Raw genomic sequence first — 27,623 nt, 5'->3', positions numbered from 1 at the left:
TCCGACTTCTGAAAAATTCAACTATCTGAAGGGCCAATTCCATTCAGTGCGCTGTTTTCCTTCATGGATAGGGGTGTGCCCTTCATCAAAGTTCCTTTCTTGCAATCCGCTCTTTTCACCACAAATTACAAATTCAACGTAATCGTCGACCACACCACGTTGTGACAGGTCGACTCTGATTCATTCAAAGCTAAACGACACAGTTGATAAATCACAATGCGAATGTTGACTAATTCCTCTTCGGAGTCATCGCAATGGTATTTTATCTCGAATTCCATACAATCCTCGGTTCAATTCTCTAAGTCCTCTCTGTATCCATCGATAGAGGCTAAAATATGCTTCATCTGAGTCTTCAGTTTAGTATTATTCTCTATGCCATTTTATTTCGTCTCTCGCTATGCGTTGACCCGCAGTATGAATATTGCAAAAGCAATCAAACATGTGGAAACACAAATTTCAGGTTTCCATTGTGCCTGCAAAACCAGGTGTGGCCATTGGAACGGTGGGTTTGCTGACAATTGCAGCACTGGCTGGAGTTTTCTGTAGGAAGTCAAGGACTACTTTCGACGTGGAGCGATTCCTTCATGATTATGTTGATGAAAGGCCCAGAAGATATTCATACTCTCAACTGAAGAAGATCACCAACAATTTTACAGAAAAACTTAATTATGTTATGACGAAATTTACAAAAAGTAAGAGTTGCAACCTTTGCAACTAAGGACACAACTCCTAGTTGTAGCCATCAAAACCTTTAATTTAGAGGCATGCTTGCTACCCAAAGGAAGCAAAACGATGGGTAAATACCGACTGATTGAGAAGTTGGGAGAAGGTGGTTATGGGACTGTTTGGAAGGCCATTAACAAATGGACTGATGAAGTAGTGGCGATCAAAAGATTGCAAAAGAAAAAGAATGACAGGTTTTATGAATCCCTCTTCAAGGAAGAAGAGAAGTCTCTACGTGCACTTCAACACCCCAATATTGTATCACTGCGGGACACCTACAAGGAAGGAGGGCACCTCCATATAGTACTAGAATACATGGATTCTGATCTATGGAGAATCATTAAGAATAGAAAAGAACCCTCCTTGAGTAGAACAGTTCAGAGACTCTGTTTTAAGATTTTGAAAGCTCTGGAATACATGCATGGACTTGGGTATTGCCACCGTGATCTCAAGCCTGAAAATCTCTTGCTGAAGGGAAACAACATCAAAATTTCAGACTTTGGGCTTGCTATTAACTTGAAGGAGAAAATGGAAAAGAACGAGCCCTTGGATCCAAATGTTGCAACCATAGCCTATAAAGCGCCTGAACTTCTGCTCAAATCATCATCCTATGATTTCGCCATTGATATGTGGTCACTTGGAGTCATAATAGCTCAGTTCTATGGTCTTGAACCCATTTTTGGAAGTAGAAGTGACTGGAGAAATCAGATTTATAACATATGCTCTGTGATTGGATGCCCCAATGAAAAGACATGGCCTGAGGGATTGAAGTTAGCAGAGTCATTGGACTACCAGTTTCCAAAAGAGTTTGATGGGGAGAATTGTAGGAAGAATTTGCGTAGATTGATGTTGACTGCGAGTGAGGAAGTGATTGATCTTGTAAAGCATTTGTGCTCGTGGGATCCCAAACGTAGACCCACTGTAAAACAAGCACTCAACCACCCTTTTTTCCAATCGTGTAATAATACTATGAATCCAAAGTTTTTTGGGTATCAGACGAATAGTGTGCTATCGCGGAATGTGGTATTTTATGGCTCCGAAGTTTTTAACAGTGAGAAAGAAGAAATAAGCATTCAGGGATGTGTGGGTAGAATTTCAAGAAATTCTAAAGAAATGGGTTCGGCTAGGATTTCCACAGAAAAAGGTTCAGGTATAATTTCAGATCGACGTGCATGGCGTTAATTATTTTTCAGATTAGATTTGGTATTTTAGTACAGTGCCTAGCTTACTTTGAGAACATTCAATAAATGTACATAAATAGCTTTAACATTATGTATTGGATTAAGTCAACCGATACTAAATGTTGTATGTGTTCAAGTTTAATATAAAAATGAATAAAAAAGTGTGGATCGGATCAAATCCATTCTCTATTAAAATAGGGAAAACAATAGTAAATCAAAATAGCTATTTATGAAGGCTTTGGGTCTCTTTTAGAAGTCCATTTTCGTTCTCATGTCACGACATGACTTTGATATAGGAAACCTATTGATCTTTGCTGTTATTGCAAGGTTTTTTTTTTTAAATGCTAATATCATTCTAGTAGTTTCATTTCATGTTGATAGCTTTTCAACTTTGGACAATGGTTTGATTGAGCAAGTGTTCCTGAAAGTTTCACAATGCAAGTAATTTGATCTTTTTAGCATATAACGTATTATATATACTTGAGTTTGATAATACTTGTAAATGGCTAGGGTAGTTTATTTTTAAGAATATTTTGTTGGGAGAACTCTCCTAGAAAATATGCTTATAGAATGGGTTAATAAATATTGGGCTCTACATAGGATTTGAGTTAATGTAGTCCAAAATCTTATTAAAGTTTTTTTTCTTTTCTATTTTGTTAAGGTTAGTCATGTAGTGGTTATCTTTAAACATGACTCAGGGTATGTTTTTGTGTCTCTCTTGATTTTTCCACTTTGGACATCCAACATTTTTTTATCCTAGATGAAAAGATGCTTTGTATACCTATTTGGCTTAAATTTCTAGGGCTACATTTACCTTGTTGAAATTCTAGCCACTATTGCTACCTCACTTGGCAAGGTCATTTTTGTGGAGCTTAATAAATTTGATTTGACTCACACACAAAAGTGTGTGTAGAGGTTGATATTTCTAAGAATCTAAAAGAGTTTGCGAATATATAGATTGGCAATTTGTGTCACACCTAGTGTGTTTTTACCTTAGCTTGCTAAATATTTGCCTTGGGTGTTAGTCATTTAATCATAAGATTAAGGATTGTCCTATAGAGAGTGGACAAGGATGTCTCCAAATCCTCTAGAGAAGGGGAAAGAGGTAGCTTCTTCTATTAGTGAGGCTTCTTAACCCACTTTTTTTAGAATTTTATAGTTGAGATTTGTTTTATCTTCACATCTAGAGAATACTATTAATTTTCTCCTCATGTGCACCTACATTGTTCTTGTAGTCCATTAGGGTGGGGGGAGAAATGTTTTTGTAGGAAAAAGAAAGATGTTAATTCTCAACATCCAATTAAAAATTTTCTTGAGTATGTTAAATTATAGGATCACTATTCTTCTCTTAGAGAGTTTGATAGAGACGACATTCCTTTTAATTCTTGTCAATGAATTTTATTTTCTATAATGTTTGAGGTTTTATTGACCTCTCTAGGAAGTATGCTATGAGAGATGCTCATAAACAATTAGACTCGGATATCCTCTATTCGTTGAAGGTTGAAATTATTGATTTCTTATTTTATGTAGCTTCTTGTGTTATTTAGCCAACTAATCTATTTTTCCTAGTAATCATGATAGGCCAAAGACATGTTCTCATCTTTCTCTCTCAGATGGCTTTAGCATGTGGTTGATCATGATAGTGATCCCACCAATTAAGTGATTTGGAACCTCTTAAATATTGAAAATCATACTTTTAGTATGCTTAATATGCATGCTTCCACTAATATTTTTAATATATTTCTTTTGTGATGATAGATAATTGATTTAATGCCTACCATAAGGTGGGTTATGCATAAGAGTTCTAATATGATTAAGAGGCATATGATAAAGATGGGACTTTTCTCTTTGCATGAGACAACTAATGAACAAGGGGTGTGGTATTACATGCAAAATAAATTGGCCCTTTATGGTCCCAACATGGTTCATCACTATAATCATATGCATTGGATTACATAGAATAATTTAGGATAGACCAGAAAAAGTATTTAAATGCCTTGATTGTGTTATGATCTTTGTTCATATGTTGTGTTCTTTTGCCAACTATTTTTCTCTTCCAATCGAGCCCTTTTAAATTTTAATTTAATCTTTGTATTGACATATTGATTTGGTGATAATATAAAAAATAAATTAGATCAGATTTCATAAAATTGAAGAGACCAATGGGTACATGATGGTGAATAGACAAATTAAAAGTTTTAAAACATGAGCTTTATTTGATTATTTTGCTAAAGGTGAGTATAATTTTATTAATCAACAAATACGATAGGTGACTTATCTTGAAAATAATCTTTTATTTATTTCTTGTTACTACTCAATACCAAAGTTAAAAATATAAATGTAAACCTCTTGGAGTATAATTAACAAATACTTCTTGAAGTTGAATAATGCATAATCTTCCTCAAGTATTTTGAATAAAAATCATTCTAATTTGTAACCTATAAACTCAATAAACATATATTGTATCTTTATAAATATGATTTGAAACAACCTAAAGACATCTTGTAGCACAATTACAAGTCTAATGTTCATTTAATATGTTGAAAAATTTCTAAATCATCCATTGAGAAGCACTTGAGAAGAAAGATAGTAAGGATTAAGACCATAAAAATGTATCAAACTTAATAACAAAACTAGGAAATGAATCCTTGTATTTTTGGTAATATAGGATTGCTTCTGATCCTAGATGTTGTTGAATCAAACATACTAGATAATAAGTTTGTGAGCACATATCACAAAATGTAGTTGAGTGGTTGAACCACCCTTTAGAATGTAAACAATATTTAGCATACTTGAAAGTACATTATTTAGCATACTCCAATGTTGTTATAGGTATTGACACTAAAATTTTTAGTTATTTTCCTACAAATTCTTTTTGATTGCCTTCATGTTGAGTAAGGAGACCTAAGCATAAATATGTAGTTTGTATTTTGAGTAATTAAGGGCCAATTGTTGGCATTATAACAGACAAAGGGAGATTGTTGATGATTATGGATATAACTGATTAAGGATATTTTATTGTCTTAATATTATTATTTTGTCATTGATGTCAAGAAATTGATTTTCTAATTCAACATGATGTTGCCATATCTTAATGATGAGAATTAAGAAGTCGGTAAAAGACACAGAAAGAATATGATGAATAAGTTATTCAATGGGAAACTATTACCGAGTCAGACAATGATGAAATCATGATGTTTAGATTGTTTTGATATTCTACATATGTTGTTTATTGCAAGGTTGATACTATACTATGTTACCGAGCAAAGAACCTAGTCGGTAAACCCTAAGGAACCTAGTCGATAAATGCTAAGGTTATCGCTATCGATTAATGAAGGCGGAATGTCTACCGAGTAAAGTTTAGTGTTCATCGAGTTGCAACCAAGTTATAACAGAATGTACTGAATGAATACATGCGATATTTAATGATGGAAGCTGATGAGCTGGAGTTGATTAAATGATTGATACAATGTGTATAAAGTTTGTTAAAGATCTATGGCAATGTAAAATCGACAGGAAGATCTACAACTTAGATTGAACCGCAATACCTTAGCACATGTTTCAAGAAATATATGCAAGTTCCGAGGTGAGGTAAAACGTTTTCAGATCGAAGGATACATTGAACCTAGTCAAGTTTGAAGATCTGATGGCTATGATTGATCATGGGAAATGTGATCAAGGAGATTAAGCGGTTAGCAAATTGTTTATAAATAAGGAATTGTTGATAAACAATGTATGCAGGCAAGTGTATGCACAGGGATGCTACATAGTGATTACCGAGCACAGAAGCTTGAAGAAATGTTTGAAGAACAGAGTATAGAGCCCAACAGAGGACTAGATAAATCTTATGTCTAGATTATTATGAGCAAATAAGAATCTTCTTTAGCATTTTTAGATGTGAAGTTGCAGATATATATTTTCATTACTGTTATTTTGTGAAGTATTAGAAAATCTCTTAACCGAGTGGACTTAACAGTCTTATTTGTAAAATCCTCTAGCAAGGTGACATTCTGAGTGAGTGTTTGAAATCCTTTCACAGGGTCACTTCTAACAAGGTGAAGATCCTAACAGATCTGAGGGAAATCCCTTAACCGGGTCACATCTAGCAATGTGTTTGTAATCTTTGATAGGATTTGCTTTTAACCGAGCATACTCTAGAAGAGTATATTTCTTAATGGGTCCGAAATCCTACAGTGGTTTTTCCCTATTGGGTTTCTACTTTAAATATGGTGTTATATGTTTTATGATCTTATCTGTTTATAGGTCTGCATGCTTTAATGTTTTTCTGATAAGGTTATCGAGGTTGAATCTGTTGATATTATTGAAGTTTAAGTTTTTATGATTCATCCCCCCCTCTCATCTTGCTTGGAATCTGTACTTTACATTCAGTATTAGAACTTGTCAATTGGTATCAGAGCATCTGGACTCCGAAAAAAAAGTTTAAAGGCAATTGAGGCAAAGATCCAAGATGTATAAGAGGGAAGCATCGAAGTTGAACAAGTCAAGTTTCTCTACATGGCAGAAAAGGATGAAGCTGCACTTATTTGGAGTTGGAGAATACGCTGTATACTATCTGGAGAATGATTTCATTACACCTAGAACCCATCCATTGACAATGGAAGAGATAAAGGAAAAGCAAGAACATATTCAAGCTATGATTGAAATAACATCTGCATTGACCGATTCAGAGTTTAATGATCTAGAAGGCTGCAATGATGCAAAGGCAATGTGGGATAAGCTCATATCTGTGTATGGTGGTGATGATCATGTACAAAGAGCAAAAGTAGATAGTTTAAGAGAACAACTTGAATCTATGAGGATGAATGAAGGTGAAAACATAACCCAGTACAGTACAAGACTAAAGGAGATTGTCAATCAAATCAAAGGAGCAGGTGGAACTATTGAAGAAAAGGATATAACAAGTAAGTTGCTAAGAACCCTTCTACCAGCTTATGCAATCAGAGTATCTACAATCAATGAATTGAGGTCTGTACCTAATATGCTAGTTTCTTTAGATGCTACTATTGGTAAGCTACATGCATTTGAGTTAAGTAATTTTGATAATAGTGGGTCTTCGATAAACAAAGTTGAATCTGCTTTCAGTTCTTTTCATCTTGATGAACCTGATGATTACAATGATAGAATAAGTAAGTACTCTGAAGGAGATCACAGTGGAGCAAGTGAAAGATTTCGTAAGAACATGGAAAAAGTGCACAAACTGTATGAGGAAATTAGAAAGCAAGAAGAGTTTGAAGCATTATTAGCTAGAAGGCTACCGAGAGGAAAAGGTAAGTATAAAGGAAAACTACCGTTGAAATGTTTTAACTGTGATAGGATTGGACATATGGCTTCTAACTGTCCTGACAAAGAATCTAGTGAAAAGAGAGATTACCGAGATGACAGACAGAAAGATAATCATTACAGAGGACACTGGGACTTTAGGAGAAGAGATAAAAAGACATGTCTAATAGCTGATGAGGAATCTAATGATGATAGATCAGATGAAATTGATACAGAGGAAGTAGTATATGTTTCTATCAAAGATGGATCAGATGAAGAAAGGTATGAAGAAAAAGCCCTACTATCTCATATAAGTAAAAATGATTCCTGGAGCATAGATAGTGGATGCTCACATCACATGACAGGTGACAAACACAAGTTTGTTATGTTAGAAGATTATGATGGAGGATATGTAAAATTTTGTAATGATGCACCATGTCCGGTAAGAGGTAAAGGATCCATAACACTTCTTGACAATGCTAAATGTGATGATGTTTATTGGGTTGAAGGATTGAAATATAATTTGTTGAGTGTAACACAACTAAACAACACAGGTTACCGAATAGAGTTTCATAATGGAATTGTCAAAGTTTATGACAAGTATGGAGAGTTAGCTGCTACCGGGACACAAACAAAAGGTAACACATTTCATCTTGACTCAACTCTGAATAATTGTCTTTATGCAAAGATAGATGATACCTAGTTATGGCATAAAAAGGTTTTGTCATGTAAATTTTGATAATCTCATCAAAATAAGTAAGAAGGACCGAGTAAGAGGTCTACCGAGTTTGGAAAAACCTGAGAATGCTATATGCCGAGGATGCCAGATGGGTAAAATGACAAGATCAAGCTTTACAAGTATGTCTTACACTTCTAAGGGAATTTTAGATCTTGTGCATACTGATCTTTGTGGTCCTATGAAAGTTCAAAGTTATTATGGTGACAAATATTTCATATTATTTGTGGATGACTATTCAAGGATGATGTCAGTTATGTTTTTAAAAGAAAAATCAGAAGCTTTTCAAATGTTTAAATGGTACAAGGCAAGAGTTGAAAATGAAACAAGAAGACAATTGAAATGTCTTAGATCAGATAGAGGAGGAGAGTTCACATCTGATGAGTTTAACTTATACTGCAATGATCATGGTATTAAAAGACAAGTATCTGCATCGAGAACTCCACAACAAAATGGAATAGCTAAGAGGAGAAACAAATCTATTGTGGATTGTGCCAGAACATTGATGATTGAAAAGAAGGTACCTCAGACATTTTGGAGAGAAGCAATCAGCACAACAGTTTACACTCTGAACCAAGTACAACTGAAGAAAGGAACATTGAAGACACCTTATGAAATCTGGTATGATAAGAAACCTAATGTAAGTTATTTTAAAATCTTTGGAAGTAAATGTTATATTCACCAAGATGATAGAAATGGCAAGTTTGATCAGAAAAGTGAAGAAGGAACGTTTCTAGGTTATTCTTCTAGAAGCAAAGCATTTAAATGTCTGATCAAATCATCTAACGAAATAGTAGAAAGTGCAATGTGAAAATTGATGAATTTGCAGAAAGAAATGATGAAGGAAATTCCAAAGAACCAGAAGATTATGATGAATTTGTCTATGTTCAACCGGCAAGTCCTACCGAGCAAACTGTTGAAAGAAATGAAGAGAATATCCAGTTACTGAGTGATGAAGAAGATCATATAGAGCCTACCGAGCCTATATTAGCCAAGTATGTCAGAAGACATCATGCATCTAGTCAGATTATAGGAGATAAAGATGATCCAGTGATGACAAGGAATAAAATGAGACTGAACACATGTCTGATATCTGAATATGAACCGAGAACAGTGAAAGAAGCATTCAACAATGAAGATTGGATAAATGCTATGACAGAAGAGATTGATCAAATCAAGAAGAATGACACATGGACACGAGTCCCAAGACCAAAGGATAAAAAGGTAATCGGTACTAAGTGGATTTTCAGAAACAAGCTGAATGAAAAAGGTGAGGTCATTCGAAATAAAGCTAGACTAGTGTGCAAAGGATATGCTCAAGAAGAAGGAATTGATTATGGTGAGACTTTTGCACCTGTGGCTAGACTTGAGGGAGTAAGAAAATTGTTGGCATATGCTGCTTATAAGAATTTCAAAGTATATCAAATGGATGCCAAATCTGCATTTCTGAATGGTATATTAAATGAAGAAGTTTTTATTGAACAACCTAAAGGATTTGTTGAAGACAAGAATAAAGATCAGGTATGTAAATTGAACAAAGCTTTATATGGTTTGAAACAAGCACCTAGAGCATGGTATGAAAGATTACACTCTTATTTGATCAAGATTGGTTTTATGAGAACAAGTGAAAACAATAATATGTACATGAAGAATGATGAGAATGGAATACTGATTTCAGCCATATTTGTTGATGACATTATATTTTGTGGAAGTGACTCTTTATGCAAGAACTTTGGAAATGAAATGAGTAAAGAATATGAGATGTCACTAATTGGTGAGATAAAGTATTTTATAGGTTTACAGATACTGCAAATGAAAGATGAGATCTTCATTACCCAATCCAAGTACACAAAGGAAATCTTGAAGAAATTTGGAATGGAGGATTCAAAACCTGTAAGCACTCCTATGACTACCAACTGCAAATTATCAAAGAATGATGAAACTGCATCTGTTGATGAAACACTTTACCGATCTATGATTGGAAAGTTACAATATGTTGTTCACAGCAGGCCAGATATAACACATGCAGTAGGTATAGTTGCAAGATTTTCTGCAGATCCAAAGGAAACACACATGACAACAATCAAAAGAATTTTCAGATACCTGAGAGGCACTGAGGATTATGGCTTAGTATATCAGAAGAGAAATAATTTTGATTTAAAATTTTATACTGATGCTGATTGGGCAGGCAACATTGATGACAGGAAAAGCACAAGTGGAGGAGCTTTCTTTTTAGGAGAAAGACTAGTGAGTTGGCTTAGCAAGAAACAAGGATGTGTTTCACAGTCATCAACAGAAGCTGAATATGTTGCTGTAGCATTGAATTGCACTAATATAGCATGGATAAAACAACTATTGGAAGGAATAAATGAGGAAGTTACCGAGCCAGTAACTATATTCTGTGACAATACTAGTGCCATTAATATTTCAAAGAATCCTGTTATGCACTCTAAGACAAAGCACATCTCTATCAAACATCATTATCTTAGAGAAGAAGCTCAAGACAAGAAAGTGGCGTTGGAGTATATTAGCACAAAGGAACAAATAGCAGACATCTTGACCAAGCCACTGCCAAAGGACACTTTTGAGTATCTCAGAAGCAAGTTAGGGGTCCTACCCCTATCTTCCATTCACTGACCGAGTTCGGTGAAAGCATCAATTTGATGACTCTAAAGAATATCTTTTAGGAGTTGATGCTGATTTACACTTTAGAAGTTTTTCTAAAGGTGTATAGGAAACAGTAAAACATGGAACATGAATTGTAGACACAAAATGCTTTGACCGAGACTGAATAGATACAAAATAGCAAGGAATTTACTTCTCACAAGAAGAAATTATGGTTTAGTTCTTTTACTTTTTGGCATTGTTGTCAAAGGGGGAGAAGACTGTAGAATGGGGAGAAGACTGATGAAAAAGGAGAAGACAAAGAGAAGATTAATGTATGGGGGAGAGCATTTGCATTTTAGAATTTCACAGCAATCTGAAACAATCAAGACAAATCAATTGGTTTTGCCATCAATGCCAAAGGGGGAGATTGTTGGCATTATAACAGACAAAGGGAGATTGTTGATGATTATGGATATAACTGATTAAGGATATTTTACTGTCTTAATATTATTATTTTGTCATTGATGTCAAGAAATTAATTTTCTAATTTAGTATGATGTTGCCATATCTTAAGAAGAATGTTTTGATGAGAATTAAGAAGTTGGTAAAAGACATAGAAAGAATATGATGAATAAGTTATTCAATGGGCAACTATTACCGAGTCAGACAATGATGAAATCATGATGTTTAGATTGTTTTGATATTCTACATATGTTATTTATTGCAAGGTTGATACTATACTATGTTACCGAGAAAAGAACCTAGTCGGTAAACCCTAAGGTTATCGCTATCGGTTAATGAAGGCGGAATGTCTACTGAGTAAAGTTTAGTGTTCACTGAGTTGCAACTGAGCTATAACAAAATGTATTGAATGAATACATGCGATATTTAATGATGGAAGCTGATGAGCTGGAGTTGATTAAATGATTGATACAACGTGTATAAAGTTTGTTAAAGATCTATGGCAATGTAAAATCGACAGGAAGATCTAAAGCTCAGATTGAACCGCAATACCTTAGCACAAGTTTCAAGAAATATATGCAAGTTCCGAAGCGAGGTAAAACATTTTCAGATCGAAGGATACATTGAACCTAGTCAAGTTTAAAGATCCGATGGCTATGATTGATCATGGGAAATGTGATCAAGGAGATTAAGTAGTTAGCAAATTGTTTATAAATAAGGAATTGTTGATAAACAATGTATGCGGGCAAGTGTATGCACAAGGATGCTACATAGTGATTACCGAGCACAGAAGCTTGAAGAACTATTTGAATAATAGAGTATAGAGCCCAGCAGAGGACTAGATAAATCTTATGTCTAAATTGTATTGAGCATATAAGAATCCGCTTTAGCATTTTTAGATGTGAAGTTGCAGATATATATTTTCATTACTGTTATTTTGTGAAGTAACAAAAAATCTCTTAACTGAGTGGACTTAACAGTCTTATTTGTAAAATCCTCTAGCAAGGTGACATTCTGAGTGAGTGTTTGAAATCCTTTCACAAGGTCACTTCTAACAAGGTGAAGATCCTAACAGAATTGAGGGAAATCCCTTAACCGGGTCACATCTAGCAATGTGTTTGTAATCTTTGATAGGATTTGCTTTTAACCGAGCATACTCTAGAAGAGTATATTTCTTAGTGGGTCCGAAATCCCACAGTGGTTTTTCCCTATTGGGTTTCCACGTTAAATTTGGTGTTATATGTTTTATGATCTTATCTATTTATAGGTCTGCATGCTTTAATATTTTTCTGATAAGGTTACCGAGGTTGAATCTGTTGATATTATTGAAGTTTAAGTTTGTATGATTCACCCCCCATCTCATCTTGCTTGGAATATGTACTTTACATTCAGTATTAGAACTTGTCACCAATCACCTCAATGACTATCAATGGTCTTTCTTCTTTTGGATTAGGCTTCAACACATTTCCAAAGCCATCATTTTATCCATCTATATGCTTGCCTTTGTTACACTTCTCTAGCTACATAATAAGCCCTAACAAATATTGCATTATCCATTTTCAATCCATTGGGCACTCTAAGCTTCGATTAACTCATTTTAAAAGAGGTTGTAGACCAATGGTTATCATGAATAGGCCTTAGGATTAGATGGTTAACATTTTGAGATACTAAAAATAGCACAAAAATTATTACCAACTAATGAGTAACAAAATATCATGTCACCCCAAATTCAAAATCATTTTTTCCCTTAGAAAAATCATCAAGGGCATTAACACTAGGCTTACCACTATTTCCAACTTGCAACCACATGGCATCATGCTTTTCAAAATAAACCTAATAACCCATCTAACTAAATACCCATTGGTCTCAAGAACAAATCAATGCCATAGTAGAGATATAAATAGAAAAAGGGAGGCTAGATGGTTCCACCACTACTACATAAAAATACATGGTACCATAATATTCAACCCACAAATGCCTAACTCATTTGGTTCATCCATATCACTATGTTTTTATTGATAAGAAAACACCACATGCATGCCACATAAGTCAAGAACTCATTAAAATTAATATACGAGCAAATATTAATATGCTCCAATAAAAAAAACTACTCCTTTGTAGAACCCATGTGATAAGATGGCTCCTTTGAAGAACCTGTTGTAGCCACAAATGCTTGCCCTTTTCCCTTAGACTATGAGGAAGAGGAAGGAGATGAATCCTTCTTTGTGTGGGCGGATGGCAAGTTGATGTTGTTTTTCTTAAGAAGATTTGTCAACTCATCAACTTGCTTGGTGTGGTATTGATGCTCATCATGACCATACTTATTGCAATATGCAAAAGTTGGTTTATCCTTCTTAGGTGGAGTCCCCTTCTTGGAAGAGGATGAAAAATCGCCTTGTGGTGGAGAGGATGATTGCCCTTTTTCCTGCTGTGGATTTGACTTAGATTGCTTCTTCTTCTTGTTGGAATCATTGCCTTGACTCCCTTGCCTCCCTTGACTCCCTTGATTAGCCACCAAAGCCTTGGACTTTGAAGACTTGAGAAGCCCCATGTTAAACAACTTAGATTGTTCCAATATCAATATTTCTGTGAAAGCATCAAATGAAGGCATAATGTAGGAACTCCCCACTATCAAACGATGAGTTTGGAAGCTAGACACAAATGCTGCATATTCTGGTGCAAGCTTGCCCAACAAGTTGAATATCAACTGAGAATCCTTTTTGTCAATTCTACAATCCTTAAGCTTTGCTCTTAGCTCATTTTCTTTGGTGACATAATCTTGGATTGTATCAAAATTCTTGGGATCCAAGTTGGTGAGCTCATTGTCAATCTTGTAACCTCTGATTTCATCAACTTGACCATACAATTTCTGAAACATATCCCATGCCTCTTTGATTGTAGTACACTTCTCAATGTGAAAAATGAGGTCATCTGATACATACTTATGAAACGTTCCAAGAGCCATGCAATTCTTAGTGAGCCATTCTAACTAAGCATTAGGATCAACCTTAGGATCAGGTGGTGCTGCTTTTGTTCCATCTATGTAATGTGTGAGACTTTTTTCCATTAATTTGCTACATACTTTAATATTCTATGATGCATAATTATGTGGAGTTAAATGTAGAAATTTATGAGGACTCATTGCAACAAAAATGAAAGAGCATAAGGAAAGAGAGACACAATCACACAAGACACCCCCCAAATTCACTCAATCAAAGAACCCCCCCCAAAATGATGATTTGACACTATATACTTAGTGCATGTACAATGGGCCACTTGCAAAAATGGCAAAGTGGACTTCTGATTTCAACTTTACAACTACCTCAATAAGGCCAAAGGGAGACTCAAACTAATAATGCAAGATATCTAAATGAAGATCCAAACAAATTACAATTACCAATTAGGCCAAATAAGACCAATATCTGAAAGTATAATTTCCACTCAAAATATCTAAAAAGTGATCATAAATTATGAAAGTAGATGAAAAAAAATGCACTTTAAAAAAAAATGGCACCTGAAAAGGAGGTCGTATGAGCTCAAACGAAGCCTTTGAAGTTGCAAAATTGAGGATTGGACAGGTACAGTTGAGAGAATCCAAAAATTCTGAAAAATGTGTGCACCAAAATTAGAAAATAACCACACCACTGCGAAGAGCACAAAATATTAACCCAAATAAAAAACATTGCACCCAAAAAGGAGAAAAAATGAGTAAGTTATGAGCCTCCAAAGTTGACTAAAAAATCCAAACTGCTCAACGGAGAGGGGTCTAAAAATTTCCAAAAAATGCTGAATGGGTGCTGACTATGCAAAAAATGCCAGGTGGTGCTGACTGGGCAGATCTACTAATGTGGCAGGTGACTGGACCTGCTGGTGATGTGGCAGGTGATCTCAGTGACTAGGCAGGTCCACGTGGCAAGAGGCTGGGGCCCGGTGTCGGAGGTCCGGCAGGATGTTTGCCGGGGGCAGGCCGGGCCGGTGGGATTTTCCAGGACTGAGGGCCAGTGGGTAGTGCCGGAGGGCCGGCTGAAGGCGCCGAGGTTGGGCCGGCGGTGGAGGGCGTGCATGGAGACCGACGGGAGTAGCTGCAAGTACGACAACACATGCAGCGGTCGGCCTGCAAAATCTGCAATACACGCAGGGTACAGAGATCACGTGGGGGAGGGTGGGGGGGTCTATGGACCTCAAAAGAATTAAATTTTTTTTTTCACTATCGCCTTTTTTCAAATTTTTTTCCGAATTTTTTTCTTCAGAAAATATATTTTTCAATTTTTTTTTGAAATCTGTACGACTATAGCCAAAATAGGCAAAAAAAATTTCTCACCAAATATAGTCAAAATACATGGAAACATCTTCCCAGACTCAACCATGATGTCCAAATCACAGTACGACGCCCCCAAAAAATGAAGATCTCCAAATCCAAAAATTGAAGCCTCCAAAATGTGTCCAAAAGACTAATCAATGAAGCCCTATAGGCTCTGATACCATGTGATATTTTGCCAAGATCAAGGGCACAATGAAAAGTATAAAAGAGAGACAAAAGAATGACAAGAACAAACTGTATTCTCATCAATATGCAAATGATCAACTGGATTAACCAATACAATGAATATGGGCCTGCTTATATAGACAAGGCCATATGGATATACGAGCACACAATCTTGACACGTGGCTCAATGAGAAATAAGGGTAGATAAGAAATTGTAGGGGTAGGTAGGAGAAATAATATAATATTCCACAATAGGTGGATGATCCATCGAATGTGGAGTGTAACAACAAAATAAGACCACAAAAGGTGGAATTTCTCCTACAAGCTATATCCCTATGTGCACACTTCCCTAAGTGTCTCAAATCCAAACTACGAAGAGATGCATTATCCTAAGTTAACTTAAGTAAAGTGTGATAATATCCATAATGACTATTTATTTACACCAACAAGAAGAGTGATGAATTTGGTAATAATGCTTTGTCCAATGTGGAGGAATGTGAAATAAGAGAAGAAAGTACTAGCAAGCCTATTGTGGAGAATTGTAACACAAAATGTGATGACCTTAATGAGATCAAGAAAATAGAATTTTCTTTTTGGGACAAAAAGACAAAAAATGGCCATGGTACAATTAAGTAGAGTATGACAACACTTTTGAGCATTTTAGACAAAAGATGAGAGAGAGGCCCCTCTCCTTTTTAATTTAAAAGGGAGTATAGGTTCAAGGGGAGTGTTGACTCTCTACTACAAGTAGACATGAGGCCTTGTAGAGATGTACAAAATGTATCAATGCATGGATTATTTCAGATCGAGAGAGAGAAAGTCCCAGAAAAAGTTTGCATACTTTCCTTTTCTATTGATGTCAAAGGTGTTGGAAACTTGAGTTATGTTGAAATGTGTTTTCATTGATGTTAACCTATTTGGTGTAATCATTGATTTCACTATGTGTTGTAGATGGTCTAGAAGTGACTTTTCTAATGTCGTTGTGTGGTTTGGTGGTCATGTAAGTAAGTATGAGGTGTTTCTTGAAGGTTGGTGTAGTGGAAGTTTCAATAGGTGCAGGAAATAGTATTTATATGCAAGAAAGATTATTTAATGTCCTAGTGGAAGAATGATTTGCATTCTCCCAATTTGTAAAGACTGTGATCTATAGTTCTGCATATAATGTTTATGGTATGTGTATATTGCACTATTAGGTTTCCAGGTCCTCTATTCCTCAAATGGTAGATTGGTTGTTGTTGTTTCTAATAGTGAGGTTGTTTGTTAGAAATGATGTACATAATGCTTGGCGATTCTTGGATACGTAGATTCAAGTGTTGCGACTTGGAGGACATGTTCATTTGGTTTATGCAATGTTCCAATTGAATTTTCTAGTGCTAGTTTTATTGGCAAGTGAAGTTATGTTGTTATGGGGTTGGCATGCTCAGTTGTGTTGGCTTATGGCTGACCCAATTGGTTTATCTTATTTGGATCTTTCTCTTTTTCTCTGAATATTCATCGAAGGTCGATTTCAAATGTTGTTATGGGTCTCACCATGGTGTGCATAGATTTGCATTATGTATTTGCAATTGAAGATGTTTTTGGGCCAATTGGTTAACATGTTTTATTGTTTGTCAACTTTGGAGGATGTGTAAGTGTGTGCAGTTCACTGGAATCATTTTAGAAGGATACGTTGTGATGTGTTTGGTTCCCCTTTATCTCATGGAGTGAACCACATAAAGTGTTATTGGTTTTGGTGGTCTATTTTATGTAATATTATATATTATGTTTGTGGCTGGCCTAGTTGAGGGTTCCAATGAATGATCTTGTATATATAGATGTGCGACGGTATGAGTCAGTGTATGGAGTATGTGTGAATTGATGTGAAGTTTCTATGAATGATATAAAAGCATATTTGGTTAGAAAGTTAGTTTGTGAAGAGCTTTAATGATGATATCTTCAATGTGATAGTGTTTTGAGACAATAGTTGATGTCATATGTGTTTGCCATGATATTGGTCACTTCACACAGTGGTTCAAGGACAATTTCATGATCAAGAGATCTTGTTCATTTCAATTCATCTATTCCCTATACCTACTAGAAGATAGTGTCTTCCTTTTGGAAGCTTGTGTAATCCCTTGTATCTTGTCCTAAGGATGTGCACCTTCATCTTGAAAGTCCATTCAGGTGAAGTGAGCTCCTTGGCCTTGAGCCCAAAAATTTGTAATCAATTATTCAATATTGTGAGTGTGATTTTCACCATGGTTTTTCTATGTTTAGGGTTTTCTACGTAAATCTAGTGTTCATGTGTTTATTCTGTTTTGTGATTTCATGTTTCATAATTGTAATAATAAGTTGATTGTTCTATGGTGTGTTCAACAATTGGTATCAAAGTTAGATTTCTCTTAGAGAATCTTAATTGCCTTTAGGAAGATCTAGAATGGTGTAGGAAGTTATTTACAAAGCACCAAAGTTTGATAGCACAAATTACTCCTACTAGAAGGAAAGGATGGAATATCATTTGGAATCACTTTCGAGTGGAATATAAGATATTATCAAGACTAGGTATACTTCTTTTACAAATTGTCCTGAGAGACCAGATGAGCCCAAGGCACATGAGAATAATGAAAAGGCTAGAGTTGCAATTATCATTTGCCTAAATGATCCAGTATTTTCTAAAGTTACGGGGTTGAAGTCTTCTAAAGAAATATGGGAGAATCTAAGTAGTGTATATGAAGGTCATTGAAGATAAAGAAAGGCAATTTAAAAAATCTAAAGTATGAGTTTGAGAACCTAAGGATGTCTAATCATGAGAAAATTGAAATCTATCTGCACGAAGTAAATGAGATTGTGAGTGTAATTAGGGGTATTGGTGGAAAATTAGAATAAAATGAAGTTGTGAGAAAAGTGATGTTAACACTACCAAAATGCTACAAACCTAAGAAGTATGCCATTGAAGAAAGTTATGATATGGACAAATAGACTTTGGATCAATTCTATGGCTCAGTCTCTGCCTTTAAGATTGTTGAGTTAGATGATAATTTGTGAAAAGAAAATAAAGAAACAATATTCAAAGCTACCAAGAAGACTGAAAATGAACTGAAAGAAAGCAATGACATGAATGAGATAGAAGCAAATTTTGTGAGAAAATTGAAGAAAGGATTTGGAAAATACATAGGTAAGTCACATTTCAAATGTTTCAATCATGGAAGAATTGGTCATTATACTTCTAGATGTACTTACAAGGAAGACTATGTGATAAGAGATTTGATGTTGATAACAAGGGAAATGACTTTATAGATGGAATAATATAAATAAGAGAATAGATGATAAAGATAGGCCTAAGAAGAGTTTCCGTTCAATGGAAACATATTTGTTTGAAGAAGAAGAAGATGATGACTTGAATCAAGAATTATTATTTTTAGCTCTAGAAGAGAAGAATAATGAAAGGTCTGACAATCTGTAAGTTATGAAGAATTGTAAGAAACTAGTGAGTGTGAAGACCACACTGCATGCAAAAGTAGAGCCTTAAGTGTGATAAATTGATTTTTGATATTAAAATCATATGACAGGTAAGGAAATTTCATTGATTTTGAAAATTATGATGGTGGATCTATAAAGTTTGCAAGTGAGGAAGCTATACCTATTTGTGGTAAAGGTAAGTACTATTTTATGTCACGACCCGATTCAAACCACCTAGCTAGAGATTACTTTTAGATACTAGATACTTATATTGTTGATGTTTTATGCTAATAAATGCACGTGATGACTTTGATTAGAGTATTAATAATGTTAGATCCAGTATTATGTTGTTTAATGATATTAATGATGATTAATTATTTATGATGATGTTTAATATTTTAATGTCGTTTTAGTTATGATGTTTAATGATATTAATGCTTTTGTTAGATTTCAAATGTGATGATGAATATAATGCATTTTTTATCGTGATCTGACGACTTGTTGTCAAGTTTGAGCTGGTTGTAGGTTGATCATTGAAGGCAAACATATGACTGAGGAGGAGTTTTTATAGCTTGTCGGTAGTGACCTAAGGAATGGGACATTGTGCAAAACACAAATTAGATAGTAAATAATAAATTAAACTTAGGAATTTTTTAAATCTTTAAATTGATCAGAAAATTAAAATATAATAATTAATTATTTGAGAGTTAAATTATAAAATTATATAATATAAAACTATTTACGAGATCTAAATAAATAAATTATAATATTTTATTTAGAAATATTTAAAGCTATAAATTAAATTACTAAATTTGAGAGATATCAATTGTAGAAATAAATGAATAAAATATATTAATTCAAAAGTTAAGTTACTAGATATGAAAAAATGAGGATGGCGTGCGAGGCCGGAGCGTGCAGAGGTCGAGCTAGGGCATTTGTGTCCTAGCTCATGATCATTTTCGTGTAGTGGGTGGGTTCTGATCGATACTATAGGGAGGTGTGCGACTTCTACTTTTCTGTTTGTTGCAGGAGGTAGCTCAGGGGTGATAGGTCCCCGTTTCTTTGTATGTTGTCACGGTTTTTGGTGTTGGCGGGGTTGGGAGGGCTCACGTTTGGGAGCCTTCCTTGGTGGAGTTTGGCAGGTGAGAGGGGTGGGTGTTTTCAGGGTGAGGGTTTTCTTTTCCCAGATCACAGAAACCAATACAAAAATATATAATGATACTAAAATACTCCATATACTGAACCATGATCCCAATAAACCAATCTGCAACCACTGAGCAATAAATCACAAGAATATGTTGATATCAACATGACAACAACATATTCTAGCACCAAAAATGCCCAACATGGCAGTTATGAATCCACCTATAGTGCCAAAAACTTGATCGAGGTTTTGACACTATAGACAAAGAGATAGCACATGGGCTTCACTTAGTGAACTTGGGTTATAGCACGTGAATTCACAACGTACTAAAGAATCCCCCTATTTTTAAAAAATATTTCCATAAAATCCTTTTTTGGCACCCCCTCCCAATACACAACCTAAATTAAAAGCCCCTCTATCTTTGCCAAATATTATATTTTTTCATAGCTCGAATTAAAACCCCCCTTATTTTCACCGATAAATATATTGTACCCTCATTTTGGGGATATTAAACTCCCCAATATGAATGCACACGATATAATATTTCCTAGCCAATGAAGCCTCCATGTGAGAGAGAGGGAGAGTTTTGAAATGTCTATAGTGACCAAAATTCGATCGGGGTTTTGACAGTATAGACAAAGAGGGAGGGAGAGTCTTTCAATGTCTATAGTGACCAAAACTTGATTGAGGTTTTGACACTATAGACAAAGAGACAGGGAGAGTGGTACAATACCTATAGTGATCAAAACTTGATTGGGGTTTTGACATTATAGAGAGAGAGAGATATGAACATATGCATGTATACACACACACACACACATATATATATATAAATATATATGTGTGTATATATACATATATGTATATGTGTGCATACACACACATAGATATATATATATATATATATATATATATATATATATATATATATATATATATATATATATATATATATATATATATATATATATATATATATATATATATATATATATATATATATATATATATACATATACATATACATATACATATTGTTGGCAATTCGAAGGAATTGATTATGTGTTGCATTGATGTAACACTAGCTTTTTTGTTGTCTAGCGACTGCCGATAGAGTAGTTGGTCTTTGATGTTGATCTGGAGATTTGTCTCTTGTTTGATCCGACTGTTGGAATTGGTTATTCATGTGTTCCTGATGTATATCACATTCAGCAGGTTAAGGATTTGATAATATGGATGCTATCATATGTTCTAGTAAACCTTTTGGTTAACGGTAAGGGTTTTACTGATGTGGCTTTGATGAAGATCTTCTGATGAATACGATAAGTGGTGCTGGTACGACGCTGCAACCATAACTGGTAAAAACCTTCAAAAGAGTCAACTAGCTTATGCAGCGAGAGAGACATAACGAAAGAAGAAACCAAACATAATAAATTCACATAAAGAGATCATATTAAAGCTATAGAACTTTTGACAATCATCCGACAATCATTATATTATCATTAAAGAACATCCAGTAATTAACCGATTACATGCAAGCTTCAAGTCAGATACCATCCAATTGGGACTCTAAGAATCAACTAGATCACAACATGCAAATCTCAATCCTTATTCTAAGTTCCACTTCCTCTACCCTTACAAATGATTACCTAACATCATATTTATACCCACCGCAACATATCCGGGTCGGCCTCATAATTTTACATTCACCAATGCAGGAAAATGAAATGCCTCAACCGACTTTTCTAACCTTTGACTCCCTTTGTCACTCTTTCCTTGCTTTAGGTCTGCACATTGTTTCCATTTCTGCAACTCTAATTTGATTATGCCATAAGACTTCATCTGGTTTGTCACAAGAAGCTCTCTGTTGACTGGTTCCATTTGCCCACCAGGCTCAACTGTCAGATCCCTTTGCAAGCCCACTTCATTGTACGATATAACCTCTACAACTAGTTCTATCTAATCTTCCTTCAAAACCTCTGGTATGACCTCCACAACTAGTTCCATCAAACCTTCTAGTATAGCCCCTATCACCGGTTTCTTAGTAGTGCAACTTCTCTCAACACTCAATTTCTTCACCTCCTCTTTCTCCTTCAAAGAAATCAATGTGAACTTCTACCCATCCTTTTCAATAGTAACCAGGTTTATTATATAGTCATAAATAGCTCCTCTATCATACTACCAAGGTTTTCCCAGCAAGACATGACAAACACTCATGGACACAAAATCACACAAAACTTCATCTCTGAAAGGCCCAATATTGAAACTCACCAAACATTGCTCCTTTATCTCTATCTTCTGATAATCTTGTAACCAACTCACCTCATAAGGACAAGGATTCTTAAGCCTCTACAACCCAAGTTTCACAACCATCTCCTTATATACTAAATTATCAATACTTCCACTATCTACAATGACCTTCCAACACTTACCACCCGATTTGCATACAGTTCGGAAAAGACTCTTCCTCTGAGTAGATCTGGCATCTTTCTATTTAAGATAAGGGATTCTCCCTACTTCAGTGCATAGTCAAATCCGGTACCATCCAGTTCCTCACTTTCCACACAACTTCTTGAAATTCTTTGCTTACATTCATAGTTCATCTATGCCCGGTTTCTCCACACTTGAGGCATTTGCCAATAAATTCTCTACCGGTATTGCTGCTACCTTTCCACGGTGTCTTCTGCTCTAGTTCTTTATTCCACTTAGGTTTTGACTCCTCTTCTTCAACCGGTTTCTTCATAAGTTATCAATCATCTTGAATTTCTCCTTTCCCTTATTCGGTTGTCTTCTTCTCACCATCTCCTCAACATTTAAAGCATACTGGTAAGCTTCTTCAACAATGGAAACCTTCAACATACTCATCTCATCTTGAATGTTAAAAGCAATTCCATTGACATACCTCGCCACTTTCTCTCTGTCCATCTCTCTATGTCTAGATCTGATTACCACCTTGTAGAATTCCTTAGTATATTTCTTCACAATCATGTTTCTTTATTTCCGGTTCTGCAACTTCTTGAAAAACTCCAATTCATAGTCTCCCAATATGAACTTGGCCTTTAATATTGTAACCATTTGTCTCCACTAGGTGATCTTCAATTCAACATTCTCCACTCTATTTTTCTACATCTCTTTTCACCATAAGGCAACATTCCCTTCCAACTTAGTTTGTGCCAAACACTCTTTGTGGGTCCTTCACGTCCTAAAACTCAAAGTAGTCCTCCAACTCTTCGATCCAATCGATCAGATATTTCGAGTTCAGTGTTTCGAAAAAGTTAGAAACCTCAACTTTATGTACTTTACTCGTTTGCACCACTGCTCTCACAAATCTTTTGTCTTTTTCATCTTCAGATCCTTCAGCTTCCTCAAGCTCTTCACCAACTTCCTCATATTCATCCTCATAATCAGGGTTTCTTCCCAAACCAGCGAAAGCATTTTGGATTTCATTCCTCACTTCATTCTTGAAGTCTTCCATCATCTACTCTACCCTCCAAGGGTTTGTTCTCCTCAGAAACATCTCTTCTTCCACTCTGGTGAACTGCCTCAACTCAGCGATTTGATTACCGGTTTCAATTGCCTCCCCTCGACGATCTATTGAACACATGCGCAACTTGCCTCCAATTGGTGGTCTGTCCACCCCAAGGAGTGCCTCAATGTTCACAAAGGATTCTTCCACCAATTGGTCCATAACAAGCTCTGATACCACTTGATGCAGCCATAACTGATCAAAACCCTCAAAAGAGTCAACCAACTTATGCAGAGAGAAAGACACAATGAAAGCAATAAGAAAACATAACAAATTCACATAAAAAAATCATATTAAAGCCATAGAAATTTTGACAATCATTTGGCAATCATTATATTATCATCAAAGAACATCCGATAATTAACCGGTTACATGCAAACTTTAAGCTAGATACTATCCAACTGAGACTCTAAGAATCAACCAGATCACAACATGCAAATCTCAATCCTTATTGTAAGTTCTAATTCCTCTACCCTTGCGAATTTTTACCTAACATCATATTTATACTCACTGGAACATAGGCGGGTTGACCTCGTAAGATTACATTCACCAATACAGGAAAATGAAACGTGTAATTAGGTCACCCCTAAGAATTAGATAAATCTTTCTAGAAAATAACAACCAAGTGATGCGGTTCAGTAGGAAGGCTGGCCACACACCAAAGAACATTAGAAAAGACCCAAAAAGGATTCAAACACCAAGAATCGTGCTAGTAATGAAGGAAAACTAACTGGTAAGACCAAGAACTGTCTTGGAACCTAGAAACAGTCAATCGGAAGCGATAAATGATTGGAAAAGAATCCAAATGAACCAAAAAATATGGAATCAAGCACATGAAACCATATGAAAAATGTAAATATGATTTTCCACGAAGAACAAGCAACTACCAGTGCATACCGGTAAGAACACATAAAACTGCACAAAGAACTAAACAAGAACAAAAACTGAAAGGAAATATTTTAGGTTGATGCAAGATGGCTCATCGACCGGGGATGCTCATGTATCATGCGGCTTCTGGAAGGTTATTGAGATGCTGATGTTTATCATGTTTGTGTTCCAGTTGTTCGTGGTGTTTCATTTGGCTTATGGCGACCTATTTTGGGTCAAGTGTTATTCTACTAGGTTATGGATTGGTTTATGTAATGTGTTGGTTGATGCTCCTAATGCGTCACTAGTTGGATTTATTGTTTGGTTTATGTTGTTTTAGTCTTAGGTTGACTTGGTTTATCATTGGTTTGCGGGATTATGTAACAGATTTATTGTATTATCTTTTAGGTGGTTGACCTAATTATTTAGGTCCCAGGTTGGTATAAATATGATGTAAGATCTCTTTGTAGATCATGGTATGGGTTATGAGATTATCTGTGTGCGAATAAAGTTGTAATCATATGCATAGGTTTTGGTCAATCATAGGTGATTGAATTGGGTTTGTGTAAAGAGGTTTAAGACCTCTGATATTGAGCTTAACCAGAACTGTACTCAGGCATAGGAGATGCTATTCTTGAAGTTCATTCATCTTTCGAGATTGTAGTCTGGATTTATTTGGTAGTCAGTGAGGTTCCTTTTGTGATGAGTAGTGCACTCTAGGCTGTTGTCCTTCCTTCATTGTTAATTGTTCTCGATGGTTGGTAATTGTTCTGTGATTTATGTTTGTGCTTATTTGTTATATCTGCTATCCCGACATTTGGTTTATGCGTTGCAGTAAAAGGTTTTGTGTGCTTAAAGTTTCAGAATCTGTTGACAACTGATTCACCCACCCCTCTCAGTTGTCCACCACTTATCCTAACATATATATATGTGCATGTGTGTGTATACATATACATACATATATACATACACACATATATGTATATATATATGTGTATGTATATATATGTGTGTGTATATATACACACATATATATGTGTGTGTGTGTGTGTGTGTGTGTGTGTGTGTGTGTGTGTGCATATATATGTATGTATGTAAGTATATGTATATACAAATGCATACATACATACATACATACATATGTATGTATGTCTATATGTTTATATATACATATGCATTTATGTATATATATGTATATATATGTGTGTGTGTGTGTATGTATGTATGTATGTATGTATGTGTATATGTATATATATGTATGCATGCATATATGTATATGTATCTGTACATGTATATGTATGTATGTATGTATGTATATGTATCTACATATATATGCATATATACATATACAGATGTATATGTATATGTGTATATATATATGTATATATATGTATGTGTATATATATATATACATATATATACATATATACATGTACATCTATATATGTATATATACACATACATATATACATGTATATATACATACATATATGTGTGTATATATGTACATCTGTATATGTATATATACATATACATATACATACATATATACATATATACATATACACATATATATACATATACGCACATATATATATATATATATATACATATATACATGCATATATGTGTGTATATATGTACATCTGTATATGTAGATATACATGTATATATACACATACATATATACATATATACATACATACATATATACATACATATATACATACATATATGTGTGTATATATATGTATATGTATATGTATACATATACATATTTATACTATATATGTATATAAGTATATGTACATATGCATATGTATATGTGTATATGTATACATATACATGTATATGCATATATGTATACATATACACATACACATATACATATACATATATACATGTATATGTATATGTATACACATATACATATACATATATACATACATATATATACACACATGTATATATATATGTATGTATATATATATGTGTGTGTTTGTGTGTATATATATATACATATACATATATATATATACATGTGTGTATATATATGTATACATATATACATAATATGTATACATATATATATATGTATATGTATATATATGTGTATATATCTATATGTGTGTGTGTGTATGGATATATATGTATGTATATATATACACATATATACATACATACATATGTATCTATGTATGTATGTACGTACGTACGTATGTATATGTATATATACATATGTATGTACGTACGTATGTATATGTATATATACATATGTATGTATATGTATGTGTATGTATATATATATATATATGTATATGTATGTATATATACATATGCACACATGCATATGTATATATACATACATATACATATATATATATATATATACATACACATACATATACATACATATGTATATATACATATAAATACGTACGTACATACATACATATGTATATATATGCATATATATGTATATGTATATGCATATATATGTATAGGAGTTGAGAAATACAACCCCACAGTAGCCTGAAGATCTTCTGCAAGCCGAATAACCTGTTACAAGGAGAAGCAATGAAGCAAAATCTAAAGAACAAGAAAAACACAGGAAAAACTATTCTCCAAACAAGAGAGCTCCAATTCACCAGGAAAAAGTATTGTGAAAAGATTAATACAATGAAAAGAAAAAGTAACCTCTAATAGGTCAAGAAACCCTAAAAAGGGAAAACCCTAGGTTTGCACATAATAATTAATTAAAATAATTAATTATATGCACCTAAAGTTAGCTTAAGTGTAAAAAGATAATTGGAAACTTAAAGAATTAAACAAATAATGTTTAATTAATCAAGTAAAGACCCAATTACTCTAACACCCCCCCTTAAGCTAGACTTAGGGAGAAACTAAAACCTAGAACAACTACTGAAAGCATGAAAGATGGGTCTCGACAACAAGGCCTAATCAGGTACCCAAATACAATGAAATCTCTATGAAACAGAGACAAAGAAGAAAACCCAGTGGGCAAAAACTCCTCTCCAAAAAAAGATAAAAGAACATGTTGAAAGAAGAAGAAGGAAGGAATGCCTCATAAAGACCCCCCAAGGACAACTTCCTTCACCCCAAGCATAGAGCGCAACTAAAGATAGCACGGTGATGCAAAAGGTTTCGTGAAG

General features: G+C 34.5%; 1 protein-coding gene across 1 annotated transcript in view; it reads left to right on the top strand.

Annotated features, from left to right (window-relative positions):
• Positions 1-792: 792 nt before the first annotated feature.
• LOC131039187 (cyclin-dependent kinase F-4-like) overlaps positions 793-27,623 on the top strand; it is a 31,582-nt gene continuing 4,751 nt past the window's right edge. Inside the window, exons 1-2 of the mRNA XM_059213231.1 lie at positions 793-1,873; positions 14,809-14,871. Of these exons, the coding sequence (XP_059069214.1) occupies positions 793-1,873; positions 14,809-14,871 (1,144 nt within the window). The remainder of the gene's footprint in view (positions 1,874-14,808; positions 14,872-27,623) is intronic.

Source organism: Cryptomeria japonica, chromosome 2 (genome assembly GCF_030272615.1).
Source record: "Cryptomeria japonica chromosome 2, Sugi_1.0, whole genome shotgun sequence".
Lineage (NCBI taxonomy): Eukaryota > Viridiplantae > Streptophyta > Pinopsida > Cupressales > Cupressaceae > Cryptomeria > Cryptomeria japonica.
This window is presented reverse-complemented; position numbering and strand designations above follow the sequence as displayed.